The sequence below is a fragment of the Giraffa tippelskirchi genome, chromosome 5, assembly GCF_054371585.1.
Source record: "Giraffa tippelskirchi isolate mGirTip1 chromosome 5, T2T-mGirTip1v1.2.pri, whole genome shotgun sequence".
Taxonomy (NCBI): Eukaryota; Metazoa; Chordata; class Mammalia; order Artiodactyla; family Giraffidae; genus Giraffa; species Giraffa tippelskirchi.
This window is the reverse complement of record NC_137279.1, coordinates 73,949,638-73,976,761: the sequence shown is the minus strand read 5'-3', so window position 1 is coordinate 73,976,761 and position 27,124 is coordinate 73,949,638. Positions and strand designations below refer to the sequence as shown.

At 44.6% G+C, this 27,124-nt stretch overlaps 1 protein-coding gene across 7 annotated transcripts; it reads right to left on the bottom strand.

Moving 5' to 3' along the window:
* Nucleotides 1-752: 752 nt before the first annotated feature.
* Nucleotides 753-25,261, bottom strand: EIF2D (eukaryotic translation initiation factor 2D). Of its 7 annotated transcripts, none has more exons than XM_081493267.1 (15): nt 24,212-25,261; nt 23,088-23,278; nt 21,209-21,292; nt 20,645-20,735; nt 17,865-17,972; nt 15,838-16,082; nt 15,274-15,391; nt 13,599-13,644; nt 13,087-13,190; nt 12,817-12,966; nt 12,362-12,451; nt 11,334-11,429; nt 9,971-10,091; nt 2,534-2,708; nt 753-962 (listed from the first exon to the last, which is right to left on the bottom strand). In XM_081493267.1, exons 1-15 carry the CDS (start codon nt 24,658-24,660, stop codon nt 892-894), a joined length of 2,139 nt encoding a protein of 712 aa, XP_081349393.1. In that variant the 5' UTR covers nt 24,661-25,261; the 3' UTR covers nt 753-891. The 7 variants fall into 7 exon arrangements, 6 of the variants coding, with proteins under 6 accessions (XP_081349393.1, XP_081349394.1, XP_081349395.1 ...); XR_014054691.1 differs by lacking the exons at nt 753-962; nt 2,534-2,708 and adding exons at nt 6,843-8,747; nt 8,862-9,070; XM_081493268.1 differs by lacking the exon at nt 12,817-12,966.
* Between the last annotated feature and the right edge of the window lie 1,863 nt (nt 25,262-27,124).

The window sequence follows — 27,124 nt, the reverse complement described above, 5'->3', positions numbered from 1 at the left end:
CAGAAATGACTGCCACAGACTGAGCAGGGACCACAGCAGGGGTTCTGAATCTTTTCACATGATCCAGCTGGGAACTAGACAAAAGCATGGTAACCTCTTTTAGGAAAATGATCATACAAAATTTTATGCACTATTTCAGAGAACTCCATGGACCCTCTAAACACCTTGTCCATGAGCCCCAGGTAAAGAAGTTTGAGGCTAAAGAAAGCATTTGTTGGTTAAGACTCTTCACTGTAGCCAAGTCATCTATCCTGTAGCCACATCACAACTTACAGCTATTAGTGGCAGTTGTCAATGTTGAGGAAAAATTACTGTTGTATAGAAACCCATGTCCTATGTGCTTTCATTGTTTATTTCTGGTCTAGCCTAAACTTTGCTCAAGGAAGAGATAACTGTTCCTTCTTTTGAATGATGACAAATATAAACATATAAATAGCCCTTTAGATATCTGAAGGAGTGATTTTGGGGCTAGGAAGTTGATTAGGTAGTAAGAATGCTGCTGCTGCTGCTAAGTAAGAATAGCAAGAGGTTATTGAATATTTGGTAGAGGACTTTAAAAACAGGTAGGCTCCCCCTACCTGAACTCTGGATGGGCTATTGGGCCTTGAAAGCAGAGTACACACCAAAATGACTGAAACCACATGAATGGAAGAGCACCCTACAACGGCCTCTAGTGTTCAATTCAAATGGCTTCGAACCTGAAAACTTAGTACAACAGTTTAGCTAAGTGGAAGAAACAAAAGGGAATCAAATTCAGATTAGAATAAAAATTTATTTTGGTAAAGAATTATATATATATTTTTTTAATTTGCAAAAACAGAAAATACTCATATAAATTACCGGCCCACAGCTTGGATTTCCACTGGATCAACCACATGAAACAAGAGTCTGTCATTTCTTCTTGCCAGGTTTAGAGGCCTTTTCCAGGCCTTGGATGTGTTTTCGAGGAAGCCGATACTCTTCTACAATCCAAAAGGCAGAAACTCCTCAGTGAGGTTTGTGCATGCTCTCTCCCGCCCGCTCCTTCCCCTCTGTCTACAATGACCCTCCTTTGCCCTGATTTGCAAAGTCCCCGGGTGGCACAAGCAGTAAGGAACCCGCCTGCCAGTGCAGGAGACGTAAGAGACACGGGTTCGATCCCTGGGTTTGAAAGATCCCCTGGAGAAGGAAATGGCAACCCCCTCCAGTATTCTTGCCTGGAGAATCCCAGAGGAGCCTGGTGGGCTACAGGCCAATAGGTTGCAAAGAGGTGAATATGACTGAAGCAACTCAGTATGCATGCCGAGGTCCCCAACCTGCACAGCCACCTCCTGGCCCTCCTGCCCCACTCTGTTCATTTCCGCCTGCAAGCCTCAGTTCAAACTGTTTCCATCACATGACCTGCTCTTCTACACCCAGCTTGCACTCAACCCCTGCAGGATGGACCATACATCCTCAGGCCTCAAGGCTGACGTCTTTCAGCAACTTACACGTTCATAACTACTTTCTAGGTGTACTTCAGGCATTTATAATTTTCCCATAAGAGAGAATGCATGTGTCTGAGTTCAGTTATGTGTTTATCTTTTTTCCTCTGTCTCTCATATGGGGCTCTTCACTTAAAGGGGTGCAGCTCTAAAAGTTAACTGCGGGGTACAACCTTAGACCATAAAGTAAGTTTGCTTAGTGAGCATTTACTATGCGCCAGAACTTGGGCATGAAAAAGGTAAGGTCTCTGATTCAAGATGCTCATTCTAACAGGGAGTTCAGATAGCAGAATAAATTAGCCCAGTTGTAGACACTACTCAGAAATACAAACACAATTGGAAAGTGCTATGTTAGCAGTTTTTTAAATGTGAATTTAAGGAAACAGAAAATTTTAAAATGGGACATGTTCTAAGACAGGCTTCCTGTGGCCCCTGAGCTGGACCAATGAGCCTTTAAGGCTGCAAGAGGCTGTGAGAGGCCATTTGAGGTTAGGGGACCACACGGAGGAAAGCAGCCAGGTGTGAAAGCAGAGGTGCACGCAGGGAACAGCAAGGAGACCAGAATGGCTGAGGCCTGGCCTGGGAGTCAGGGACCTGCCAGAGAAGGTGGAGAGAAGATGGAGCTGGACTGGGTGGGTCTTGCTCATTGAACTTAAAGAGTTTATTCCGCAAATCAAGGTTTGGAGCCCAACTACAGCACTGAACACCTGAATTATCTCAGTACAAAGTACTGAACCTGTTTCTTCATCTGTAAAACAGAAACGGTTCTTCAGCATCATTATGATTAAGAGAGATCAAGCCTGCAAAAAGCCTAGCAAAGTGCCTAGCAAAGTTTGGGTGCTCCACAAATGTTTTATAAAAAAGGAAAACCAGAAAGAAAACTTCTCTACTAGGATTGTGGATAAAACATTGAATTTGGGGGCTAAAAGATAAAGGGCAAACATTAGTTCCACCTCTCGCTGGCTGCTAAAAACTATGTATATGGTAAACTCACTAGAGTGAGTTTAGTTGGTAGGAAGATCTTTGCCAAATGAGACTAACGTCTCTGCTTCTTCAGGGGGGATGCTCACCGAGCAACAGCTGGCCAAGGTGGTGGATCTGATTGCCTTGGATCTGAACCTGCAGGCTGTCCTTGAGCCCCGGAGCAGGAGTGACGGTAGTGCTAGCCTGGCAGCGCTGCTGGAGGGTGGCAGCCACTGAGCGTGGGTCCAGGCCATAGGCCTCCAAGTTCCGGACCACGGTCACCTGGTGAAACAAAAGACTGATGGTGGGTATAGACCACATGCCCGCCCTCCAGAAACCTTCCAGGGCCTCTGCAGCCTCCTTACCCTGCTGTGTTCACCATCCTTATAAGCATATCTATTCATTCAAATAATTAATTTTCGTGCTTCTAATTGAAGTTTTCTTTTTATCCCATCCAATACAGGCATACCTCAGAGATTCTGTGGGTTCGATTCCAGACCCACCATGATAAAGTGAATATTACAGTAAAATGAATCACATGAATTGTTTGGTTTCCCAGTGCATATGGAAGTTACATTCTTATGCAAATCAAAACTACAATGACGAGAATCACCTCACACCAGTCAGAATGGCCATCATTAAATTCTACAAATAATGAATGCTAGAGAGGGTGTGGAGAAAAGGGAATCCTCTTACAGTCTCGGTGGGAATATAAATTGGTACAGCCACTATGGAGAACAGTATGGAGGTTTCTCAAAAAACTAAAAGAACTACCATATAATCCAGTCATTCCACTGCTGGGCATATATCCAAGCAAAACTATAATTCAAAAAGACACATGTAACCCTATGCTCATAGCAGTATTATTTACAACAGCCAAAACATGGAAACAACCTACAACAGATGAACGGATAAAGATGTGATACATGGAATATTACTCAGCCATAAAAAAGAACAAAATAATGCCATTTGCTGCAACATGGATGGATCTAGAGATGATCACACTAAGCGAAGTAAATCAGAAAGAGAAAGACAAATACCATATGATATCATCTATATGTAGCATCTAAAATATAACACAAATAAACATATCTAAGAAACAGATATGTTTGTTTCCAAGGCAAACCATTCAGTATCTCGGTAATCCAAGTCTATGCCCCGATGATCACACTAAGCGAAGTAAATCAGAAAGAGAAAGACAAATACCATATGATATCATCTATATGTAGCATCTAAAATATAGCACAAATAAACATATCTAAGAAACAGATATGTTTGTTTCCAAGGCAAACCATTCAGTATCTCGGTAATCCAAGTCTATGCCCCACCCTGAAGAAGCTGAAGTTGAACGGTTCTATGAAGACCTACAAGACCTTTTAGAATTAACACCCAAAAAAGATGTCCTTTTCATTATAGGGGACTGGAATACAAAAGTAGGAAGTCAAGAAACACCTGGAGTAACAGGCAAATTTGGCCTTGGAGTACAGAATGAAGCAGGGCAAAGGCTAATAGAATTCTGCCAAGAGAACACACTGGTCATAGTAAACACCCAAGAGAAGACTACACATGGACATCACCAGATGGCCAACACCAAAATCAGATTGATTATATTCTTTGCAGCCAAAGATGGAGAAGCTCTATACAGTCAGCAAAAACAAGACCAGGAGCTGACTGTGGCTCAGACCATGAACTCCTTACTGCCAAATTTAGACTTAAATTGAAGAAAGTGGGGAAAACCACTAGACCATTCAGCTATGACCTAAATCAAATCTCTTACAATTATACAGTGGAAGTGAGAAATAGATTCAAGGGATTATATCTAATAGACAGATTGCCTGATGAACTATGGATGGAGGTTCATGACATTGTACAGGAGACAGGGATCAAGACCATCCCCAAGAAAAAGAAATGCAAAAATGCAAAGTGGCTGTCTGAGGAGGCCTTACAAATAGTTGTGAAAAGAAGAGAAGCAAAAAGCAAAGGAGAAAAGGAAAGATATTCCCATCTGAATGCAGTGTTCCAAAGAATAGCAAGGAGAGATAAGAAAGCCTTCTTCAGCAATCAATGCAAAGAAATAGAGGAAAACAATAGAATGGGAAAGACTAGAGATCTCTTCAAGATACCAAGGAAACATTTCATGCAAAGATGGGGTCAATAAAGAACAGAAATGGTACGGACCTAACAGAAGCAGAAGATATTAAGAAGAGGTGACAAGAATACACAGAAGAACTGTTCAAAAGAAATCTTCATGACCCAGATAATCACGATGGTGTGATCACTCACCTAGAGCCAGACATCCTGGAATATGACGTCAAGAGGGCCTTAGGAAGTATCACTACGAACAAAGCTAGTGGTGGTGATGAAATTCCAGTTGAGCTATTTCAAATCCTAAAAGATGATGCTATGAAAGTGCTGCACTCAATATGCCAGCAAATTTGGAAAACTCAGCAGTGGCCACAGGACTAGAAAAGGTCCGTTTTCATTCCAATCCCTAAGGAAGACAATGCCAAAGAATGCTCAAACTACCACACAATTGCACTCATCTCACATGCTAGTACGGAGAAGGCAATAGCAACCCACTCCAGTACTCTTGCCTGGAAAATCCCATGGATGGAGGAGCCTGGTAGGCTGCAGTCCATGGGGTCGCAAAGAGTCGGACACGACTGAGCAACTTCACTTTCACTTTTTACTTTCATGCACTGGAGAAGGAAATGGCAACCCACTCCAATGTTCTTGCCTGGAGAATCCCAGGGAAGGCACAGCCTGGTGGGCTGCTGTCTATGGGGTCGCACAGAGTGGGACACAAGTGAAGCGACTTAGCAGCAGCAGCAGCACATGCTACTAAAGTAATGCTCAAAATTCTCCAAGCCAGGCTTCAACAATACATGAACCGTGAACTTCTGTATGTTCAAGCTGGATTTAGAAAAGGCAGAGGAACCAGAGATCAAATTGCCAACATCCACTGGATCATCAAAAAAGCAAGAGAGTTCCAGAAAAATATCTATTTCTGCTTTATTGACTATGCCAAAGCCTTTGACTGTGTGAGTCACAATAAACTGTGGAAAATTCTGAAAGAGATGGGAATACCAGACCACCTGACCTGCCTCTTGAGAAATCTGTATGCAGGAGAGGAAGCAACGGTTAGAACTGGACATGGAACAACAGACTGGTTCCAAATAGGAAAAGGAGTATGTCAAGGCTGTATATTGTCACCCTGCTTATTTAACTTATATGCAAGTACATCATGAGAAACACTGGGCTGGATGAAGCACAAGCTGGAATCAAGATTGCCCGGGAGAAATATCAGTAACCTCAGATATGCAGATGACACCACCCTTATGGCAGAACGTGAAGAAGAACTAAAGAGCCTCTTGATGAAAGTCAAAGAGGAGAGTGAAAATGTTGGCTTAAAGCTCAACATTCAGAAAACTAAGATCATGGCATCCAGTCCCATCACTTCATGGCAGATAGATGAGGAAACAGTGGAAACTGTGGCAGACTTTATTTTTGGGGGCTCCAAAATCACTGCAGATGGTGACTGCAGCCATGAAATAAAAAGATGCTTACTACTTGGATGGAAAGTTATGACCAACCTAGACAGCATATTAAAAAGCAGAGCATTACTTTGCGAACAAAGGTCTGTCTAGTCAAAGCTATGGTTTTTCCAGTGGTCATGTATGGATGTGAGAGTTGGACTATAAAGAAAGCTGAGCGCCGAAGAATTGATGCTTTTGAACTGTGGTGTTGGAGAAGACTCTTGAGAGTCCCCTGGACTTCAAGGAGATCCACCAGTCCATCCTAAAGCAGGTCAGTCCTGGGTGTTCATTGGAAGGACTGATGTTGAAGCTGAAACTCCAATACTTTGGCCACCTGATGTGAAGAGCTGACTCACTGGAAAAGACCCTGATGCTGGGAAAGATTGAGGGCAGAAGAAGGGGACAACAGAGGATGAGATGGTTAGATGGCATCACCAACTCGATGAACTATGGGTTTGGGTGGACTCCGGGAGTTGGTGATGGACAAGGAAGCCTGGCGTGCTGCGGTTCATGGGGTCGCAAAGAGTGAGCGACTGAACTGAAGAAACAGACACGGGCTCACAGACAGAGGGGAAGTGGTGGGTGAGGGAAGGACTGGGAGTCTGGGATTAGCAGATGCAAACTAGTATATACGAGATGGATAAAGAACAAGTTCCTACTGTATAGTACAGAGAACTATATTCAATATTCTGGGATAAACCATAATGGAAAAGAATATAAAAAAGACTAAATATATATAAGTGAATCACTTTGTATACAGCAGAAATTAAAAGCAACATTGTAAATCAGCTGTACTTCAACAAAACATCATTAAAAAGTTATGCTTTCAGTATACTGTTAACTGTGCAATAACATTATACGTTAAAAAACAAAGTATATACCTTAATTTAAAAATACTTTATTTGTAAAAAGTGCCCCCCCATCACCTGAGCCTTCAATGAGGTGTAATCTTTTCCACAATAGTAACATCAAAGGTCATGGTCACAGACCACCATAATAGATAATAATGAAAAAGTCTGAAATATTGCAGGAATGACTGAGATGTCACACAGACGCAGGAAGTGAGCACTGCTGGTGAAATGGCACCAACAGACTTGCTTGACCCAAAAGTTGCCACAAGCAACTTTCAATTTGAAAATTTTTTCAATTTGAAAAAAAAAACCAGTCTGCAAAGCATAATAAAATGAACCACAATAAAACAAGGTGTGCCTGTATATATTACATATTATATTTAGTGGGACAGATACTCTATCCCATATAGAACATGTACTTTTGTTTGTTCGTTAAGTTGCTAAGTTGTGCCCAAATCTTTGCGACCATATGCGCCATAGCCCACCAGGCGCCTCTGTCCATGGATTTCCCAGGCAAGAATACAGGGGTGGGTTCCCATTTCCTTTTCCTACATATGCTTTTTCTACAGTTTTTTAAATTTTTTTTTAATGGAGAATTTAAAACATAAATAAAAGTAGAAGAGTACAATAAGCCCCCATGTACTCATCACCAATTTCAAGAATTATCAACTCATGACCAACCGTGATTCATCTATATCCCCATCCACCCCCATTCCTATGTTCAGTTCAGTTGCTCAGTCGTGTAAAAGTCTTTGCGACCCCATGAATCGCAGCACACCAGGCCTCCCTGTCCATCACCAACTCCCGGAGTTTACCCAAACTCATGTCCATCGAGTCAGTGATGCCATCCAGCCATTTCATCCTCTGTTGTCCCCTTCTCCTCCTGCCCTCAATCCTTCCCAGCATCAGGATCTCTTCCAACGAGTCAACTCTTCACATCAGGTGGCCAAAGTATTGGAGTTTCAGCTTCAACATCAGTCCTTCCAATGAACACTCAGGATTGATCTCTTTTAGGATGGACTGATTGGATCTCCTTGCAGTCCAAGGGACTCTCAAGAGTCTTCTCCAACACCACAGTTCAAAAGCATCAATTCTTCGGCACTCAGCTTTCTTCACAGTCCAACTCTCACATCCATACATGACTACTGGAAAAACCATAGCCTTGACTAGACAGACCTTTGTTGGCCAAGTAATGTCTCTGCTTTTTAATATGCTATCTAGGTTGGTCATAACTTTCCTTCCAAGAAGTAAGCGTCTTTTAATTTCATGGCTGCAATCACTATCAGCAGTGATTTTGGAGCCCCCAAAAATAAAGTCTGACACTGTTTCCCCATCTATTTCCCATGAAGTGATGGGACCGGATGCCATGATCTTAGTTTTCTGAATGTTGAGCTTTAAGCCAACATTTTCACTCTCCTCTTTCACTTTCATCAAGAGGCTTTTTAGTTCCTCTTCATTTTCTGCCATAACGGTGGTGTCATCTGCCTATCTGAGGTTATTGATAGTTCTCCCGGGCAATCTTGATTCCAGCTTGTGCTTCATCCAGCCCAGCGTTTCTCATGATATACTCTGCATATAAGTTAAATAAGCAGGGTGACAATATACAGCCTTGACATACTCCTCTTCCTATTTGGAACCAGTCTGTTGTTCCATGTCCAGTTCTAACTGTTGCTTCCTGACCTGCATACAGGTTTCTCAAGAGGCAGGTCAGGTGGTCTGGTATTCCCATCTCTTGAAGAATTTTCCACAGTTTATTGTGATCCACACCGTCAAAGGCTTTGGCATAGTCAATACAGCAGAAATAGATGTTTTTCTGGAACTCTCTTGCTTTTTTGATGATCCAGTGGATGTTGGCAATTTGATCTCTGGTTCCTCTGCCTTTTCTAAATCCAGCTTGAACATCTGGAAGTTCACCGTTCATGTATTGCTGAAGCCTGGCTTGGAGAATTTTGAGCATTACTTTACTAGCATGTGAGATGAGTTCAATTGTGTGGTAGTTTGAGCATTCTTTGGCATTGCCTTTCTTTGGGATTGGAATTAAAACTGACCTTTTCCAGTCCTGTGGACACTGCTGACTTTTCCAAATTTGCTGGCATATTGAGTGCAGCACTTTCACAGCATCATCTTTCAGGATTTGAAATACCTCAACTGGAATTCCATCACCTCCACTAGCTTTGTTCGCAGTGATGCTTTCTAAGGCCCACTTGACTTCACATTCCAGGATGTCTGGCTCTAGGTTACTTTAAAGCAAATCCTCCTAGAAATCCCATCGACAAATATTTCAGTATGTATCTCTAAGAGATAAGGGCTCTTTTTAACATAAAAACAAAATCATCATTGTATATAATTACACATTCAAGAAATGGTGGCTATTGCTAATTATTAAACTTATCATCACTTGGTTCTCATTTATTGAACATTTATATGCCAAGCAGTATTGTAAATATTTCACTGACATATATTCCTTCATTTGATCCTCACAGTGCCTTATGAGGTAGGTATTATCCCCATTCTTCATACAAGGAAACTCAGGCAAAAATGACATTAAGTATCATGCTCGAAGTCAAGCAGCAAAGCAAAGGCCACATTGGAACCCAGTCTGTAATCTCAAAGCCTACGCTCATAACCACACACTTCTGGAGTCTGTCTTTTGGGACTTCTACCCAATAATCCTATTTCTCTCTTCTCAAGACAGACAAAATAAGTGCAGCCCTTTTCCCAAGGACAGTTTTTCACATATTTGAGGACAGATGTAATTTGTTCTTACGACTGTGTTGCCAAGCTAAACACGCTCAGTTCCTTCAGTGATTCTTTACCAGTTATTTTCCCTGAACAAGGCCCAAGAGGTAACAAAAAAGAGAAGAGCTGAAGGCCCATACCAGAATTCTAAGAAAAAAGTAAATATAAGATCTTGTTTACTTTCAGAACCAGGCTCTAGCAAGTTTCCTAGCACAAAATCCTAGAGGACAGTGAGGGAGAGGGTCAGCTTCACCTGTTTTACATAGAACACAGCCCAGTCATACAAACATGGGTGTTTCCTAAACAACTTGTGAAGTGTTTGAGGCCAATCTAAAAATCTCCAATCACATTAGAGAGACTAGAACTTAGCAAGAAGATTAAATCACCATCTTCAAACGTTGTATCTTTTAAAAATTACCTTTTTGTTCGAAGCTCTCTGTGCTAGGGTAATGTCAATTGGGCAGATCCTGCCTTTCTTCACAATGGGCTCTTGTCCCCGAAAGGTCACTTGATAGGCAGGCTGCAATTTTTCCAGACATCTGAAATGGGAGTTAACGAGTTGGAGGCTGATAACGCCAGCAGAAGCCATTTCCTCATAGCTCGCGCCCAGCAGGCGGCTGGATGGAAGCTGATCTTGCAGGCAGTGGTTCGCCTCTGGCTGCAGAGTGGAATCATGCAAATCAACTAGGGAGCTGCACCCCAGACCAACTGAGTCAGAAACTCTGATCAAGAAGATCCATTTTTTAAAAATGTGCTACTGTAATTGCTTCACACTACTGTGTCGGTTTCTGCAGTGCAGCAAAGTGAATCAGCCATACGTATACAAGTATCTCCGCTTTTTTGGATTTCCTTCCCATTTAGGTCACCACAGAGCACCAAGTAGAGTTCTCTGTGCTACACAGAAGGTTCTCAAGGAAGATACATTTTTTTTAAGCTCCCCAACATGCAGCCACAGCGGAGATACACTGACTCAGGGAAGGGAACATCTGAGATGAGCCCCTGGAAACTGTCCACAGGTCTGGCCTTCTGAAAATCTGCCCAGCGGCCTTGTGGCAGATTCCTGTCTCAAGACTCTACCTTACCCAGCCAGATAAAGCACAGCTTCGCATTTCTGACTGGTTCCAATCATGCACCTCTTCTAGACGCCTTTACCAAAAGGAATTTGTACCTTTTGTCTAACCAGATTTTCTTTGCTAGCGTATATATTGCGAGAGACAAACTTGTTCTATAAAGAGCCCGATGGTAATATTTCAGGCTTTAAGAGCCATATGGTCCCTTTTGAAATTACTCAACTTTGCCATTTAGCAAGAACACAGAGTAGAGATATGTAAACAAATGGGTGTGGCTGTGTGCCAATAAGATCTTATTTACAAAACAGGTAGCAGGCCAGATCTGGCCCACAGGCAACAGTTTGCTAACTCCTGATATAAATTATTTTCGGTTTTGGTTTCATGGAAAAGCAAAGGTATAAGAACCCTTCCTTTGAAAAGATTTTAAGACAATCCCCATCCCCCACTCCCACTTTCTGTTTCTCTTTTTGAAGTTCTTATTTTTAATTAATGTTCTTTTCCTCTCTCCTTCTCTTCTATATTGTGTTGGCCCAAATCATCCCAAGACCCTCCACATCAGAATTACTCACGCCTGTGTTTATGCAGAGTGACCCAGTGTGAATTATGGAACGGAAGTCAGAGACGATGACAGTGACAATCCTGATGTCCGATGCGATAGACATTAAGGGGAAGGGATGGAAATGTTGGAGAGGGGCTCCCAATCCCCACTACCTGCTCAGGAGACTGTCCCATGGAAGCTTCATGACCGTGTGCTGTTCATCCTTCTCTAAGATGCAGTCACAAAGGATAGGATCCAATTTCACGAGACTAAAGGGAAATAAGAAGCAATAAATAGCCCCAGGATTCGTCTCTTATGTGTTGTTCATGGGCAATCAGGATTATTGGAACCAACTAGGGGTTCACAGTCCAGGATGCAACGTATTCTCTGGATGGGAGGTACACATATGCTTTCCTAGGATAAAGGAGAAGTAGGCAGTGAAGCGGAAAGTGGTATGGGAAAAAAAATGCGAAGACTGGCATCCCTGGCTCAGTTATGCTATTAACTAACCATGATGAAGCCAGTAGTTTCCAACTTTTGGATCACGAGCTTATCTTTTGTAATTAACAACAACAAAAAATTAGTGGAACACTCTTCCTTTAGTGGTTTACCTTCTGTATCCACTTACTAGGAAAACAGAGAATACCATAAAGCTAAGATGGCTTTGGTAAAATTTTTTGAAGTTTTCATTTTGTTCCTCACAATAGCACCTGCATTTGACAATCAACGGTAGATATATACGTTCAGGTCACTCTTGTTGTTTAGTCACTAGGTCATATCCAACTCTTTTGCAACCCTATGGATTGTAGGCTGCCAGGATTCTCTGTCCATGGTATTATCCCAAGCAAGAATAATGGAGTGGGTTGCCATTTCCTCCTCCAGGGGAACTTCCCAACCCAGTGATAGAACCTAGATGTCCTGCATCAGCAAGTGGATTCTTCACCACTGAATCACCAGGGAAGCCTCAAGATACGTATGAGATGATGCTTCTTCAGGCTGCAGTCAGTGTGGACAGTATATATGGATCTGACTACCCTAGCCACAACTCTAACTGTCCACGGCCTATGGTTTAGAAACCACCAGCCTTGGTTATTTCTAGAAGGCTGAGATCCCCTGCACCCCACCCTCCCAGCCAGCCCCCACATCTATTGAAGGTGAGTGTGGAAAGACGTAGGGCAAGCCCTCCTCCTCATCCACTCACTTTTTGTTGTCTGCATCCACTAGGTCGTTTTCCTTGGCGTAGTTAATGACAACTGTTCGGACCTCACTGCCCTCCAGGACACTCCCTTTCCTGGGTGAGAAGCGACCAGGAGGTTACTCACGCTGTGCTGGGGGACAAACCGCAAACACCAAGACTCACTCCCTGCTCAGCAGGGCGCTGTCCTCGGCTTCTCCAGCTCTGCGTTTGTTCTTCCCTTCTCCTGCCTGAGGCCCGCAGGGCCATGTCACAGGTAGAAAAGGGAGAGGCCTACTCTCTCGCTCACTTAGTCCGGAGACCCTGCCCAGGGGAAGGAGGCTTGAAGCTGGGTCTGGGGGGAGGGAAAGGAGAGGGGCAGAGCAGGTTTTGCCAGTCACAGAAGAGCACTACTCAGGCTGAGAGGGTTATAGGCCAGAACACCAAGCAGGCAAGAGACAGGCTGCTCTCCGCAAACTCACTTGTGGCCAGACTCCTGGAAGAGCAGGGTCATGCTGGCTGGGACACAGTAGAGGGGTTTTATATCTGGAGGGTGATAGGGCTGTCCCCTGCTACCCTCCTGGATTGTCTGGGAGGTCGGGGAGGGCTCGGGTATGACGAAAGATGTGATCCTGAAACCCAGCAGAAGGAAAGAAAAAGCACATTTTACACTGGTGTCTCAGAGCTCCCCAGTCCTGGCCCAGGTGCCCCGGAGCCAGCTGAGCTGCAGCGAGCAGGCCCCCGGCACTCACCTCGGGTGCTTCCAGTCCACGGCCACAATGCTCTCCACCCCTTTGCTCAGCTCCCGCACCTGTATAATCTGCTCCTGCTGCATGTGCTGCAGGAACTTAGACAGCTAAGGGAGAGAGGGCCAGCGGTAGGGGGCCTCATCGACTCTGCACACGCGCTGAGCACCTACGATGTGCCAGACGCCGATCTAAGCAGGGCCTGGGAAGGGACGCGGGACAGTCCCTGTCCTCGTCCAGCTAGGAAGTGAGGGGCCCCATCCTGAGGGCTGGGGACTAACGGGTGAAGCCTTTTGGAACTCGGATTGAGTATAAAGGGGTGGGAGGGAGAGAGGGGAGTGGGTACCCACCCAACTGCCTCAGCCCCGGGAGAGCTTTCTTATCCCACTATACCTGGAATCAAAAAGCTTAACTCTAGCATCAGCCCTGCAGACAGGGCTTCCCCACATCAACCAGCTCACGCCACGAGTGCCCTACACAGCTCCCTGTGCGGGTGTGCAGAGAAGGGGCCCACTTACCTTTTTGTAGCTTGACTTCTTTATGTCCAGCTGTCGTCCTTCAGGGCTGATGGCAGATGGAAAAGGCAAGTTAAGCTAACAAAGCAGTAGGGTGAGACCTGTCTGACGCTGAAAGGAGGCCGTTTCCTCAGCCTTCCTCCAGGATGCTCGAGAAGAGGCCACTGTTCCAGAACTTTCTGCTCGGTGGCAGCATCAGAAAGAGGTAAAGACTTCAGACACTCTAAACCCTTGCTGTCCCACACACATTCCTGTGAAGAGGGAATGTTCTCTGCTATCAATGTGGTGGGCACATGCCACATGTGGATATTAAGCACTTGAAATGTGACTAATGTGACTGAGGAAATACATTTTAAATTTCATTTAATTTTAATTTAAACAGCCACACATGGCTCATGGCTACTGTACTAGGTACAGTTTTAGATTCCTCTCAAACTAGACGATCTTCTGTGTCCTCAGAAGTTTCACCTCCAGGTGAGTCTTTCTAACACCAAGCTCACTGTGGCAGCCAGGCTAGAGCAGGATTTGGCAAACTACATCCTGCAGACCAACTCCAGCAATACCCGTTCATCTACTGCCTATGGCTGCTTCAAGGCCACAGGGGCAGACATGCAGAGCTGCAGAAGAGGCTGTATGGTCTAAAATAATTACTGTCTGACTCCTTATCGAAAAAGCTTGGCGTCTCTACCCCACAGCTGTTAGTTCTGGTGGGAGAAGTCCCTAATGAAGGTTCCTCAGAACATACATCTTCTCTGAATATGTGATAAGCAATAGCAGTTTGGATTCACAGGGATCCTTTCTAGAACCCATCCCAGGTTAAGAACCTCTACCCTAGAGAATATTCCAGGATCCCTTTTCCCAGTTACTTGCAACCCAGCAAGGTCAGGACAAATTACCAAGTATCCTGCCACACACTCCAGACCTCATGCTTGTATAGAATCCCTTAAAGAAGCTCACATGAAGAGGAAGAGAATCACATTAAAATCATTAAAAAAAAAGAGAGAGAGCAAAATTCTCAAAAAGAAAGAAGTTCAGACTTAGGGTGAAAACCAATAAGCAAATCTCCTGACATGATAATATTCACTGGTTGCTTATGAAATGTCAGGCTATTTGATTTTGATGGCAACCTTACAAGTGTTGGGAATGAGGGCTCTACGAAGCCTGTTTACAGGTTCAAATCCGCCCTGCTCTAACACCCTGGGAAGCTGGCTTCTGAGCCCAGCTTCAAAGTCCAGAAGTTATCTACACGTAACAATACTCCCTCTGCTGGTGGCTTGTGTTTGGGGCTGGCGTGGGAGGTTCACACTGACTCTTCCTTCTGATAGAAGCTCATCCAGCCCACCTACTCTTCAGAAAAGCATGAGGGGATTGGACTTTCAGACACAGGCTGCCCCAGGATACTTCCTGGATGGGACATGCTGCCTGATTTGCGAGAGAGCCCAGCTTCACCAGAGCAGAGGCAGGGCTCAGAGCACCTTGGGAATTTTAGCCTCGTTTCCGCAACATCCTTTCACTGGCTCACATTTAAGCTTTTAAAAGTCAGTATTTGCTAGATCAACCCTCCACTTCCCGCTTTCCACATCACGTTCCTCAGGCAACTCCCCCATCAGCCTGGTCCCATCCGATCACCGAGAAGCAGGAGAGGGCCCCCTGCCCCCCGCCCCCAGACCCTCCGTACCAGCAGGAGAACATGTGGCTGCCCAGGAGAGTGCTGGTGAGCAACGGGAGGTCAGCCTTTCTGACACAGCACTTCAAAGCATGCAAGAAGCATCTCTGCAGCAGCTCATCCATTTGCTCTGCAAGGAGAACAGGAAAACCTCATCCTTCCTGAGGGATGCAGAGGCCTGCGCGGTGACATCCCCCCTCACTCCCGGGTTCTGAGGGAGCCCACTGCCTGGCGCCAAAGCACCTAGACTCTCCAGAACATGGAGCCTTCGCAGAAGGCTGACCCCAGAGGAGGCAGCAGGTCACAGGGTCCCAGCCAGCCAGACGCAAACACTTCTGTGGCAGAGAAGTCAGAGCCAGAGAAACCCTGGCGGGCTGTGCAGCTGGGCCCACAGGAACTCGGGAAAACGTGACTTACGTGGAAAAGACTCCAAGGTGAGACAGCAAAGTGCTGGGCACCACCCTGACCAAAGCCAAGGCCAACTCCCTCCCCTCCCAGAGGCCTAGTCAGAAGCAGCGCAGAGCACGTCAGCCTCCTGCGCTGGGAGCAGAGGCCCTGCTACCCTCAGAGCTGTACCTTGAAGGGTCTTGCTGTCCATGGGGTCCAGGTTCAGGCCCCCCAGGCCGGGGTCTTCCGTGGCTTCTAACGAGGACTTCTCACACCTCCGCTGGACCTCCTCCTCCTCACCCTCCAGGGTCAGGTGCCTCATGTCACCCTGCAGGGCGGTGTCGGCTTTGACACATCCCTTCTCTTCACTGAGATCGGAGGGGTCCAGGGCCAGTGGGGCAATGGACGGTGGACTGGATTTGTCTCCAGATCGCCTGCAAAAACCTCACGTTAGAAACACCAAGTGGCAGCCACCACACCCTCCAACCCTGGTCAGGGGGCCAGCGGGGATCCAGAGAGAATGAGTCACAGGCAGGGGTGTCCAGAGTGGCCAGAGAGCCTGGGTATGCATCTCAACTCTGTCTCCAGTTCTGGACCCAGAGAAGTCCCATGCCTCAGTTTCCTCATCTCTGAAATGGAGAGAGGAATTCTTGCCTCCTCCTTATCCCAAAGGAATACTAATAATATTAACAGGAATTCAGGGACAGAGAAAAATTAAAGACAATATAGTTATATAGAAGCCCCCCCAAAAGTATTCCCTTCATATGAATTAAAAATAAAACCACTTTGAATTAAAAAGCAAAATTAAGATTGCAAATGCATCTGTAGTACCAGTGGTGAAATACAAACCCAAGGCTGAGAGTAGAGAACAAAGTACAAATAACTGAACTGCTCAAGACTGCAAAACAGCTGCTTCTGTGTTAAACCAGAATGCAATCCAAAACAGATAAATGACAAGGACCTGTTGTATAGCACAGTAACTATATTCAATATCTTATAATAAACTTTAATGGAAAAGAATCTGAAAAAGAAGATATATGTACATATCTGTATCTGGAATCACTAGATATACTAGTGATCACTAAAATCACTTTGCTGTACACCTGAAACTAACACACTGGAAATAAACTATACCTCAATCAAAAAAAAAAGGCAACCTAACCTGCAGAGTAGAGATTACAATGGTCTATGCCATTAAGCCTTCTGAAGACAGGATGGTAAAAGCAAAAAGCTTTACCTTAACTAAGATTATGCAAGTCAAACTAAGTTTACTAACAGCTGCAACAAGGCTTTTAATGAGGCTAATAGTGAGGCCTGAGTGCATGATCAGGCTATTGTGATCATGTAAATACTGAAAGTATTTTCAAAGAGTGGGAGGATGGGAGACAAGGCAGCTGCTGATAAAACGATTTAGACAACAAGACCTTAATTTCTCACACTGACAGAAAACAAGGAGCTGGGAGCTCCTGAGTAAGCAGCCTGCAAATGTCTGCTGAGACCCAGATGGATGAGGCTATACCTCCAGCAAAGCAGGGTCTGGCTGATACTCGTAAAATGAATAACTCGAAGACTGACTAAAAATGTAATGGGTAAATCTATACCAACAGGCCACACACTTGGCCAAAGGACCAGGTACACTGTTTTTGAGAAGAGCCCTATTTACTATTTTGGCTAAAAGACTAGAAAATAAGCAGAAAATAAGCTCTGAGAGCAAGTGCCAGAGAGCAAGGGTCACAGTGAGAAAGGGCAACTTCCGTAATGAGGAGGAGATCCAAAACGTAAAACTTAAACAACATAACAGTAACCAGATTACCACCCTGGAGCCTGAGGAGCAACTCTGCTTTGATTTGGATTCAGATGTGAGAATTTCTGAGCCCTCGTCATAGGGCCAGGAGATGCCTGAATGTACACGGCAGAAAAGGCCAGATGGACCAGTGCTATAAAAAGAAAGACACTGCTGCTCTGAGAGAGAAGACAATCCCCAAGGCCTTCTTCGAGGCCTAGGATTCTACAATTCACCTAGAAAATAATTCAAGTTCTCTGTAACTTCCTCTCTAAAAAGGAAAAACAAGAAAGTCTTTTCTTCACATTGAGCAAGGAAATTAATGTCTGCCCAGAAACAGGACACAGCAGGGACCAAAACTCTCACTTCTGAACCCAGGCCCTGGGCTCTCCCCACCCAGCTTCCCTGTAGAACAGACAAACCCTGAACCCACCACAAGTGGTCCTGGTAGGTGTGCAGCACAGAGAAGCCCCTTCCCTTCAGACCTGAGGTCAGCATCTCAGCTGTGGACATGGCGGCAACTCCGACGGCAACGGGGGCTCTGAGGAGGAGACAAGGGTCAGGAAAGTCTTCCAGGAGGGCACACGTCAGGACCGGCTTTCTCACGTGCTCAAAGCACCACGGTTGCAAATCTGAAGCACCCACTTATACCACAGAAGGAAAACTCAGTGCAGTCTCAATCCTCTTCAAGTTACCTATAAATATGACTTTCAAAGAGTCAGACACGACGAAGCTATTAATACATACACACACACACACAAACACACATACACACACGTACCATATACGACTTTCAAAAATCCCTTGACCAAATATCCCTTCTGGGTAAGTAACTCATCTACTGATATTATCACTGTTTTATCCCTATTACGAATCAAACCCAGACAGGACTCAGAAGGATATTTAAAAGTTCTCTTTCTTTAATTTCAAAAATAAAAATTATTCACGCAGGTTCAATCCCTGGTCAGGGAAATAAGATCCCACGTGTCACGCAGGAGGCCAAAGTAAGAGGAAGCCTTCCTATTTGCAAGTTGAGAAGGGAAGTCTTTCACGCGCCATAAAGTAGGCCAATGAATGCCATCGGGAAGAGAGAAGACAGATGTGTGGTACCAACTAGAGGTTCCTTCTGAATTGGCTCTTATAACAGGGTAGCCATCTAAGAACTGAACGTGTCCATAATAGCCAAAAAAAGAAGACCCCACATTTATAATAACTACAGAAAACTTCCAAAGCCCAAATGGGGAGTCTCTGTCATCCCAGTGTTACTCAAGCATTGCTCACACACTGCCTGTAAGGATCGGTGTCTAGCTGTCTAACAGTAGGGGAATATACAAGCCTGGCAAGGTTGCCTGGACCCAAGGGAGAAGATTCAAGGACTGAATTCCCAACACCTGAACTGCAAAAAAATATCTGCTAATCTGGTGGCTCCACTTATTGTGCCCATGGGTCAATTCCTGCCACAGAATCTTTGAATTTGGATTCTTTCCTACTTCATAAAAGAAGGGTCCTTGTCTTCCACCTTTGGAAGGGTCATTGGCTCAAAAACTTCAGTCTCGAATATGGCTTGCAGTTTTAATAAACTCCCTTGTGCCCTCATCCTCGGCCATAAACCGCCCAGGCTTCCTTTCAAATACATTCTAAACGTCAAACTAAGCAGGCCAAATACACATTTCCATCGTTTTCTCCTATCTGGGATAGAATACTGGGGGGGAATAAACAATAATATCACCATTCTTTTCAACAGCCAAGTTTTGCTACAGGTAAACAGGAAGGAAACCTTTCTAGGCACCTGGTGCCAAAAGCTTCAAGGAAAATAGGAGACTATGAGCAGCAAAAATGAGATCTTTAAACACTGACACGCCCCCCACCCTCAAGGCCTACAACCTTTCTCCCTCAAAAAAGCAATGAGTAAAATAATGAGATGTCACTTTTCATTCAGGATGTCACAAATGAATATAACCCATCATATCCAGCGTCAGTGAGCATGTACGGAAACAGGCTCCATATATCCTGTAGGTGGAATGAAAACTGATAGGGTTTTTGTAGGGCAACAGAAGACGTGCACAATCATCAGCCAAACAGCTCTGCTTCTTAGCATCTACTTTAGGAAAATACTGGCCCTGGTGTCCCCAGAAGCATTAGGAAGCTTTTGTTTGTGACAAAGTAAAGGCAACCACAGTGTCCACCGGAAGAGGACCTTCTCCATCACCCCACAGCAGGTAAAATGATTCAGCTTATCTGTGCTTGCTGACATGGACAATGTTCACATTATCTGAACTAAAAAAATACTAGGGATAGAGTTTGTTTGTATTTTTAAACATACACACCCCACATCAGACATTTTATATGTGCATGTATATATGCACTGAAGAAGGCTGGCAAGGCTACACATCAGAATGATGATGGTTACTTCTAGGAGAAAAGAATTATGGGGTGAGTGGGTTTTGATTTTTCATAACTGTTCATATGATTACTTCCTAAATTATTTTGAAAAAGAAGCAGTGTGCTGATAGCCAAACAACCCTATAAATAGGCTAAAAAAACCCCACTAAATTATACAGTTGAAATAGGTGCATTTTACAGTATATAAACTATATCTCCCTCAATTAATCTATTAAAAATAATTAAAAGATGATGATGATGTGGATGTTGGACAAAAATAGTCTTGAAGTCATGGAAGGCAGGAAAGCAAGAAAATATCACAGGAGACTAAGAAGACATGACAACTAAATGCAAGGTGGTACCCTAGATTGGATCCTTGAACAAAAAAAATTTTTTAAATACATATACACAGTGGGAAAACCAGGAAAATATGAATAAACTCTGTAATAGTGTCAACAGGACTGAACCAATGTTAATTCCTTAGTTTTGATAACTGTACTGTGGTTATATATGATGTTATCAAGACAAGCTGGGTAAGAAGTATATCAGGACTCTGTATTATCTTTGCAACTTGTCTGTAAATCTAAAAAAAAAATTTTTAGGGAGAAAAAATTAAATTTTATAAAAGGAGAAGCAGCAGCAGGAACAAACATACTTGGCCCAGATGTGTGCACACTCCACAGGCTCACTGCCATTCCCACTCTTGGGATTTTTCAGGAAGAATCTGTTTTCTCTTTTAATCCTTTATCCACATGCTGTGAAGCTGTCATTCCCACCCTTCCCAAGTTTTCCCTAAGTTTGCCCCCTTGAGGCCACTGACCGGCACAGTACCTGTTCCCCACCAACGCAACGGCACAGAGGTCGCCCTTCTGTACCTGAGGCAGGCCAGCAGGGGGCACCACTAGTCCCGGCAGCATCAAATCTGCAGCAAACAAAAGCGTCACAGCTAATTCCACAGTTCACTTCATCGTTATTCATTCAGTCAACAAATGTTCATTAACTATCAACTACATTATTCATAATGAAAGTAGAAAGCAGCAGTCTGAGTATCAGATCACCCTTTGGGAGGCTAGTGGTCAAACTGAAGGACCAAGCCAAGGGTCTAGTTTCCGTGATCTATCCTAGTCTGGTTTCCCCAAGTCATCTTATTAACCTAAAGGATAGCCAACAGCGATTCACAAGGCACTTCATGCCACTTATCTTATTTAAGACTTACAGCAGGATCTTTCAGGCCCAGGGAGTTTGTGGAAGCCGCCAAGTGAGAGATGCAAAAGACATGGGGGGAAACTCCATTCTTCAATTGTATGAATGCACGAAATGGGTACATTTATTAAATAGTTGGTTTTTTTGAAGTAGGTTTTAGACAGTATCCAGAATATAAGAAAATACTCTTACCTGCTCCCCCCACCAGTTTTTCGAGCACCAGAGGCCATGTTGTAAACGTTGGTAGAAGATCGGGATAAGACCACAAGGTATACACTGTCCAAAGAGAGGGTCAGAAAACACTTACTGCCAAAACTCAACCCTCTGGAGAATGGGCCAAGCCAAATACTAGGTCATGTTCATCAAAACACAGAGAAAAAACTCAACTCAAAGCTAGAGAGAGGGTGGAGGGGGGATGTCCAAAGAAGCTGCATCCTTTTTTTTAAATTAGGCTACCTCAAGTTTGTAAAGCAGTTTATATGTCATGTGCTATTTATTTCAGAATCTTTGCTTCCTTTAGTCCTAGAGAGCTGATTCTTTACATACTGAGTTCTTTGCAGTAGTTTCTCTCAATCTGTGATCTTGAGAAGTTATCATTTTTACTGGTAGGAAGACACACATGAAGTGAACTACAGCTTTAAGAGATTAACTGCCGAAGCTGGATATTTACATGTAAGGCTAAAACTAGTGATTAGGTAAACATCTGCTTTTGCCTGTCCAGTATCCCTTTCCCCTACTCTGGGAATCAAGTGCCCCTTTTCCTGTGGGAAACATTCCATACAGCTTACATGGGGCTGACTCCCTTCTTAAAGACGCTGCAGCCTTGAAGAAGGCAGAGACTTAAGAAACTGGATGTCACTTGAGCCTTGAAGGCACCTATTGCTTTGCCCGGACTGCAGGAGCAGAAGAAAAGGGCCATAGTGGATCAAAGTATGGACAGAGACCCAACAGGGATTTCATTTATGACCTCAGAAGCAAGAAATCCAAAACCAGAGCACCAGCCTATAAGACATTTTGAAATTTTTTCACACTTATTATTTTTATTCCCTCTGTTTCTATAGTCATTAGCAGGGGCTTGTATGTGTACAACAGCAAAGTGGGGTAGGAGTAGGGGTGGCCTGGGGTAGGAAACTGCATTGCATTGCTACAGCCAAGCTAGGAGGAAGAAAAGCCCCAAAGGACAAAGTAGAAGACAGCAGGAGAGGAGAAGAGGAAAAGACACTGACTCTGTGAAACCTGTGAGGAAAGCAAGCAACAAAATCCTGAGAGCCAGAGAGAGCATAAGAAAGAATTCTGGTGAGGTATCTCGACCAAAGTCCATCACTAAGACAGCTGGGTATGGAGTTTAATTATTTCAGCTTCTTTCCCATCATAATATCTCTTCAGTATCTTAAGAAAAGTGCACTAGTGACAGTTTTAAGAAACATTTTTTACATGCCCTGAAACTCCAGGGGCTTCCCTGGTAGCTCAGTTGGTAAAGAATCTGCCTGCAATGCAGGAGACCCTGGTTTGATTCCTGGGTTGGAAAGATTGCCTGGAGAAAGCATAGGCTACCCAGTTCAGTATTCTTGGGCTTCCTTGGTGGTTCAGTCGGTAAAAAGAATCTACCTGCAATGCAGGAAACCTGGGTTTGATCCCTGGGTTGGGAAGATCCCCTGGAGAAGAGAATGGCTAGCCACTCCAGTATTCTGGCCTGGAGAATTCCATGGAGTAAACAGTCCATGGGGTCACAAAGATCTGACATGACTGAGAGACTTTCATTTCACTGAAACTCCATCCTTTCCAAGACCTCTGCTCCATTCCTAGTCAACCCTCTAGAAACAAGTGTTTCTTCACCTTAGCATTTCCCTTGGCAACAACCCTTGCTTTTTGTTAGCCCTTTTTTCCCCCTCCCTTCTATAACAGTTTCTGGTTTTGTATGATCCAATTCTAGGGACACAAAACACAAAAAAATTCTTAGGGAGATTTTACATTCATTTGTTTTAAGGAAGACAGGTTAATGGAAGAAATAAGGAGAAACAGACATTAGGCAGAGACCACAGTAATGGCCGTCTCCACCCCACTGCCATACCTGTTGGATACAGATTTTTCTCCAGTTCAAACAGGATGGGGTTACCACCACTCACGTACACAGTCACTGCATCTCCTCTGTGAGCATACAGCTTTACAATGTTGAGCTCTTCCTTTCCAGGTACTAACTCAGAGACCTGATCGGTTCCAAGAGTGGGGAAAACAGCTGTCACATCAGCCCGAAGCTTTCTCCTGTAGAGGGCACACATACCTGGTATGAATGCTGCCTGGATAGATTTTAATAAATATTGAGGACTCAGAAAGACTTACTATAAAGTCATGAGGACCAAGGAAGTCTGGTTGATGATGCCCTATTCTCACACACTCTTCCAAAACATCCCATTATCTTTCTCATCCAGTGTCTCATCTATTTTCACATGTTCCTGAGGCATGTCTTTCCACTTCACAAAGAAAGAAAGAAAAAACTGAGACCCGGTGAGCAATCCAAGTTAGCCTGCCACTGGAAACTCAGTCCTGCCTTCCTGACTTCACGCATAGCTCTTGGATCTGCCCCTTTCTCATATATGGCTGGCAAATCTAACAGCTTAAACAGACACACCAGGGCATCAAGAATGACAACTAGAGAACACTGGTTCCAAAATCCCCAAGGTGATATCTGCGTTTGCAACACTGTCTGAACAGATACAGTTACCACGTATGCCTCATCCACTTCCACCTGACCCTCCATGTGTCTCTCCCGCCAGATATGAGAAGTGTCTAGTCACTTGTCATATACCGGTAGTTCTCTGTGCCCCATCCAATCTCTCCCAAGGGACTCAAAGCTCCAAGTAAGGCAGGAATCCCGTATTCCTTCATTTCTTCATCCTCCACTACACTTTGAACAAACTGCAGTCAATACGCGCTGACTGAATTACGTTTCTTTGAAACTCACTATAATATCCAAAAAAAAGACAGCCTGGGAGATAACTCGGGCCTCCTCTCCCATTTTCACCCTCAAAATATGTCTAACTCACCCGTGCCCCGCTCTGGGATCCCTTCTCCGACTGTGCCCCTCGGCCTCCACCCCATGTCGACTGACCGAGCACAGAAAGGCTGCGAGCTGGTCAAGCTCGAGAGACGCCTGGGTGCCCTCGTGGACAGGCACGGACCCCTCTTCCCCCTCACCTGTCCGACCCCTTGATGGCCGTGTTGGACTTGACCCGAAAGGCCTTGGCAAACATGTCCGCTGGAGTGGCCTGGGGAAGAGAAGGAGACCACAGACGCCGCGAGCTGTCAGGAAAGCGGACGCACGGCGGCTGCCAGGCCCGCGGCCCTGGGGGCAGCCATGCTGGGGCCCGGCTGGGAAAGCGGCCCGGCTGGAAACCGGGCCCGCTCAGCTTCGCGGCCGCCCCTAGCGGCAAAGCCGAGAACTGAAGCCCGGGAGGCGGGACTGTGATTCCTGCGCAGAGCGGTGCGCCCGGCTCCTTCATCCTGGCCGCCTGGTTCTGCGCCTGCGCGAGCGATAGGCGCCGGTCCCGTTGCTGTAACCCTTCGGGAGCTGGTTCTGCGCCTGCGCAAGCGGCAGGCGCGAGTTCTGCTGCAGTAACCCTTCGGGACCAAGAGATGGCGTTCATTTCCACTCCATCAACGCCTCATGTGTCGAGTAGGCCCTCTGCCAGCTCTCATCCCATTAACTTTAGTTCAGCTGCACAAAGTTAATTGAACTTTTGGGTTTTATTAAAATCGCAGGCCTCTTGAATGCTTTTCTTAAGGGCTTTTGTTTATTAAGGTCTTTACATTTTATTGTAGACTATGGGCCACAGCTGGAATTCTGAGATTTTTCTCCTCCCTGTGTTTAAATTTACATGATGTGATAATAACAAGGGATCCACTTTAGTCCCAGATTTGACCTCCTACTAAGAGGAAAAAACTATTCAAATGATCTTCAAATCTGTTCTTTAAAACAGCTTTGGATATGGTTTGGGTGGACTCCGGGAGTTGGTGATGGACAGGGAGGCCTGGCGTACTGTGACTCATGGGGTCGCAAAGAGTCGGACACGACTGAGTGACTGAGCTAAACTGAACTGAACTAATGTACCTTTTACATTCAGGCTTCCCAGGTAGCTGCAGTGGTAAAGAATCCTGCTGCCAAGGCAGAAGAGGCAAGAGATGCAGGTTCCATCCCTGGGTGGGGAAGATACCTGGAGTAGGAAATGTCAAACTGCTCCAGTATTCTTGCCTGGAAAATTCAATGGACAGAAGAGCCTGGTGGGCTACAGCCCACTGGGTCACAAAGAGTTGTATGTGACTGAGTGACTAAGCATGCACCCATGTATGTTTTTGCATTTAGGCATTATTTCCTGGGGGGGGGGGGTGTTTTCACAGCAATTTTTAAAATACAGAGTGCTCAAGAAAGAATAATTTTTGAGACATAGTAAGATCAAATTATGGTTTGGCTTCTCCCTAGCAGTTTGATCTTTGCCAATGGTTTATCCTTTCTGAAACTCTTACATTCTCTAAGATGTGGAGGTAATATCTACCTCACTGGGCTTCTGTGAGAAACGATTGAGATGTAATTTGTATGTAATATGTAATATTATGTATGTAATATGTATGTAATATGTTGCACAGTGTTTTGAAATTTTCCAATAAATTGTAGATATTAATCCAAAACAAAGAAAAAAAAATCAGTCTCAGAGAGAGGTGAGAGTTTGGGTTTCCCTGAAAGGGATTGTTATGTACCCTGGAGACACAGATTTAAACACCTGGGGTCCTGGCCCCTACTAAGATTAATTTTGCTTATGAAAACTTCAGAGCAGAGTGTCCATCCACCAAGAAAAAAAAAATCCTAATTGCTTTCATTTGATGACACAGTTACATAAAGGAGAAGTCCACCTTGGCTGTATAAAGATTAGATCTTCAACAGTCTCTGTCCACCACCATTTCTGCCTCTAATGTGGGGCCAGCCCCAACTCCAGCTCCTCCTACACTTCTGACCCATCACGCCTTTATTCTGAACCACCCAGCCACAAAGTCAAAGTCAGAGGAGCCCAGAGGAGGGGAGGGCCATAGATCCTTGTTCCCTTGGGCCCCCACCCAGCCACACTCAGCGGGTGTGATGCCAGACTCTGTGCTGTTGACCAGGCCTATTGCAATATAGCCACCAAAGGAATCTCTGTCCAAGGAGCTGAGGAAGGATATTCAAGGGAAGATTAGAAATTTCAAGCTGGGAAAACTATTGTACATACCAGATGTCCTGGATAAGAAGGCATAGATTATCAACCTAAAAATTAATTTGTGGTTGACAAGTAGGAGCCAAGACCCAAGGGGACCTCTGACCTTGCTTCTAACCTGCCTGGAAACAGTGCTGTGAGTACCCTGACTTCCTGCTGTGAGTGCAAGCCTTGCAGCACCACAGATAAGATAAGGGACAAATCTTGGGGCTGTTGAGCCCCTGAAGGGGGCCCTGACCAACCAAGCCCCCTGCTTAACATTCCAAATTTTATACTACAAAACAAACAGCATTAACATGAAACCAGAGCTGCAATTTGCTCACAGATTGATGATGATATCAGTTTGTGTCCTGGGATTATAAACGGGAACCCTGACTGCAATCTTTGAAGTCTCACCCACAGAACAGACATGCTGCCTGAGACCTCTTTCCAATTGGGACTCCAGATGTGCTGTGACCAGGGACTTCCCAGCTCTGATTAAGTCTGGATGTTGGTCAAAACCCAATTTGGTGATGTATCCTCTGCTCTTTCTATTTCTCTTTTTCTTTTAATGTTAGTACATTGAAAGTAAGCTAAATAGCTCTCTAATAAATATTTGTATTATTTATTTGTATAAAACAAGTGGCTTATTTTGTTAACAAGTCCTTTGAACCTGAGATGAAAGTAAAAACTTTTGACAAAACAGTATGATGCCTACCTGTCCTTTTCTTTTCTTGGACTTCTCAAATTAAATATTCAACTGGACATTTAAAAAAATCTCTTTTCCTCTTCATTGCCTTCCCCAAACTCATACCCAAAAACTAATGAATTTGAAGATCTCAGGTGAGGCATGTAGGAAGCTTCAGACACTGGCAATTGGGCAAAA

Excerpts from the sequence above, each read along its gene's own strand:
- EIF2D (XM_081493267.1), bottom strand. The coding sequence starts at position 24,660 with ATGAACGCCATCTCTTGGTCCCGAAGGGTTACTGCAGCAGAACTCGCG. Across the intron at positions 16,083-17,864 it reads ACCTACCAGGACCACTTGTG|GCGATCTGGAGACAAATCCA; the intron begins GTGGGTTCAGGG and ends AGGTTTTTGCAG. Across the intron at positions 12,452-12,816 it reads TTCCAGGAGTCTGGCCACAA|GAAAGGGAGTGTCCTGGAGG; the intron begins GTGAGTTTGCGG and ends CTTCTCACCCAG.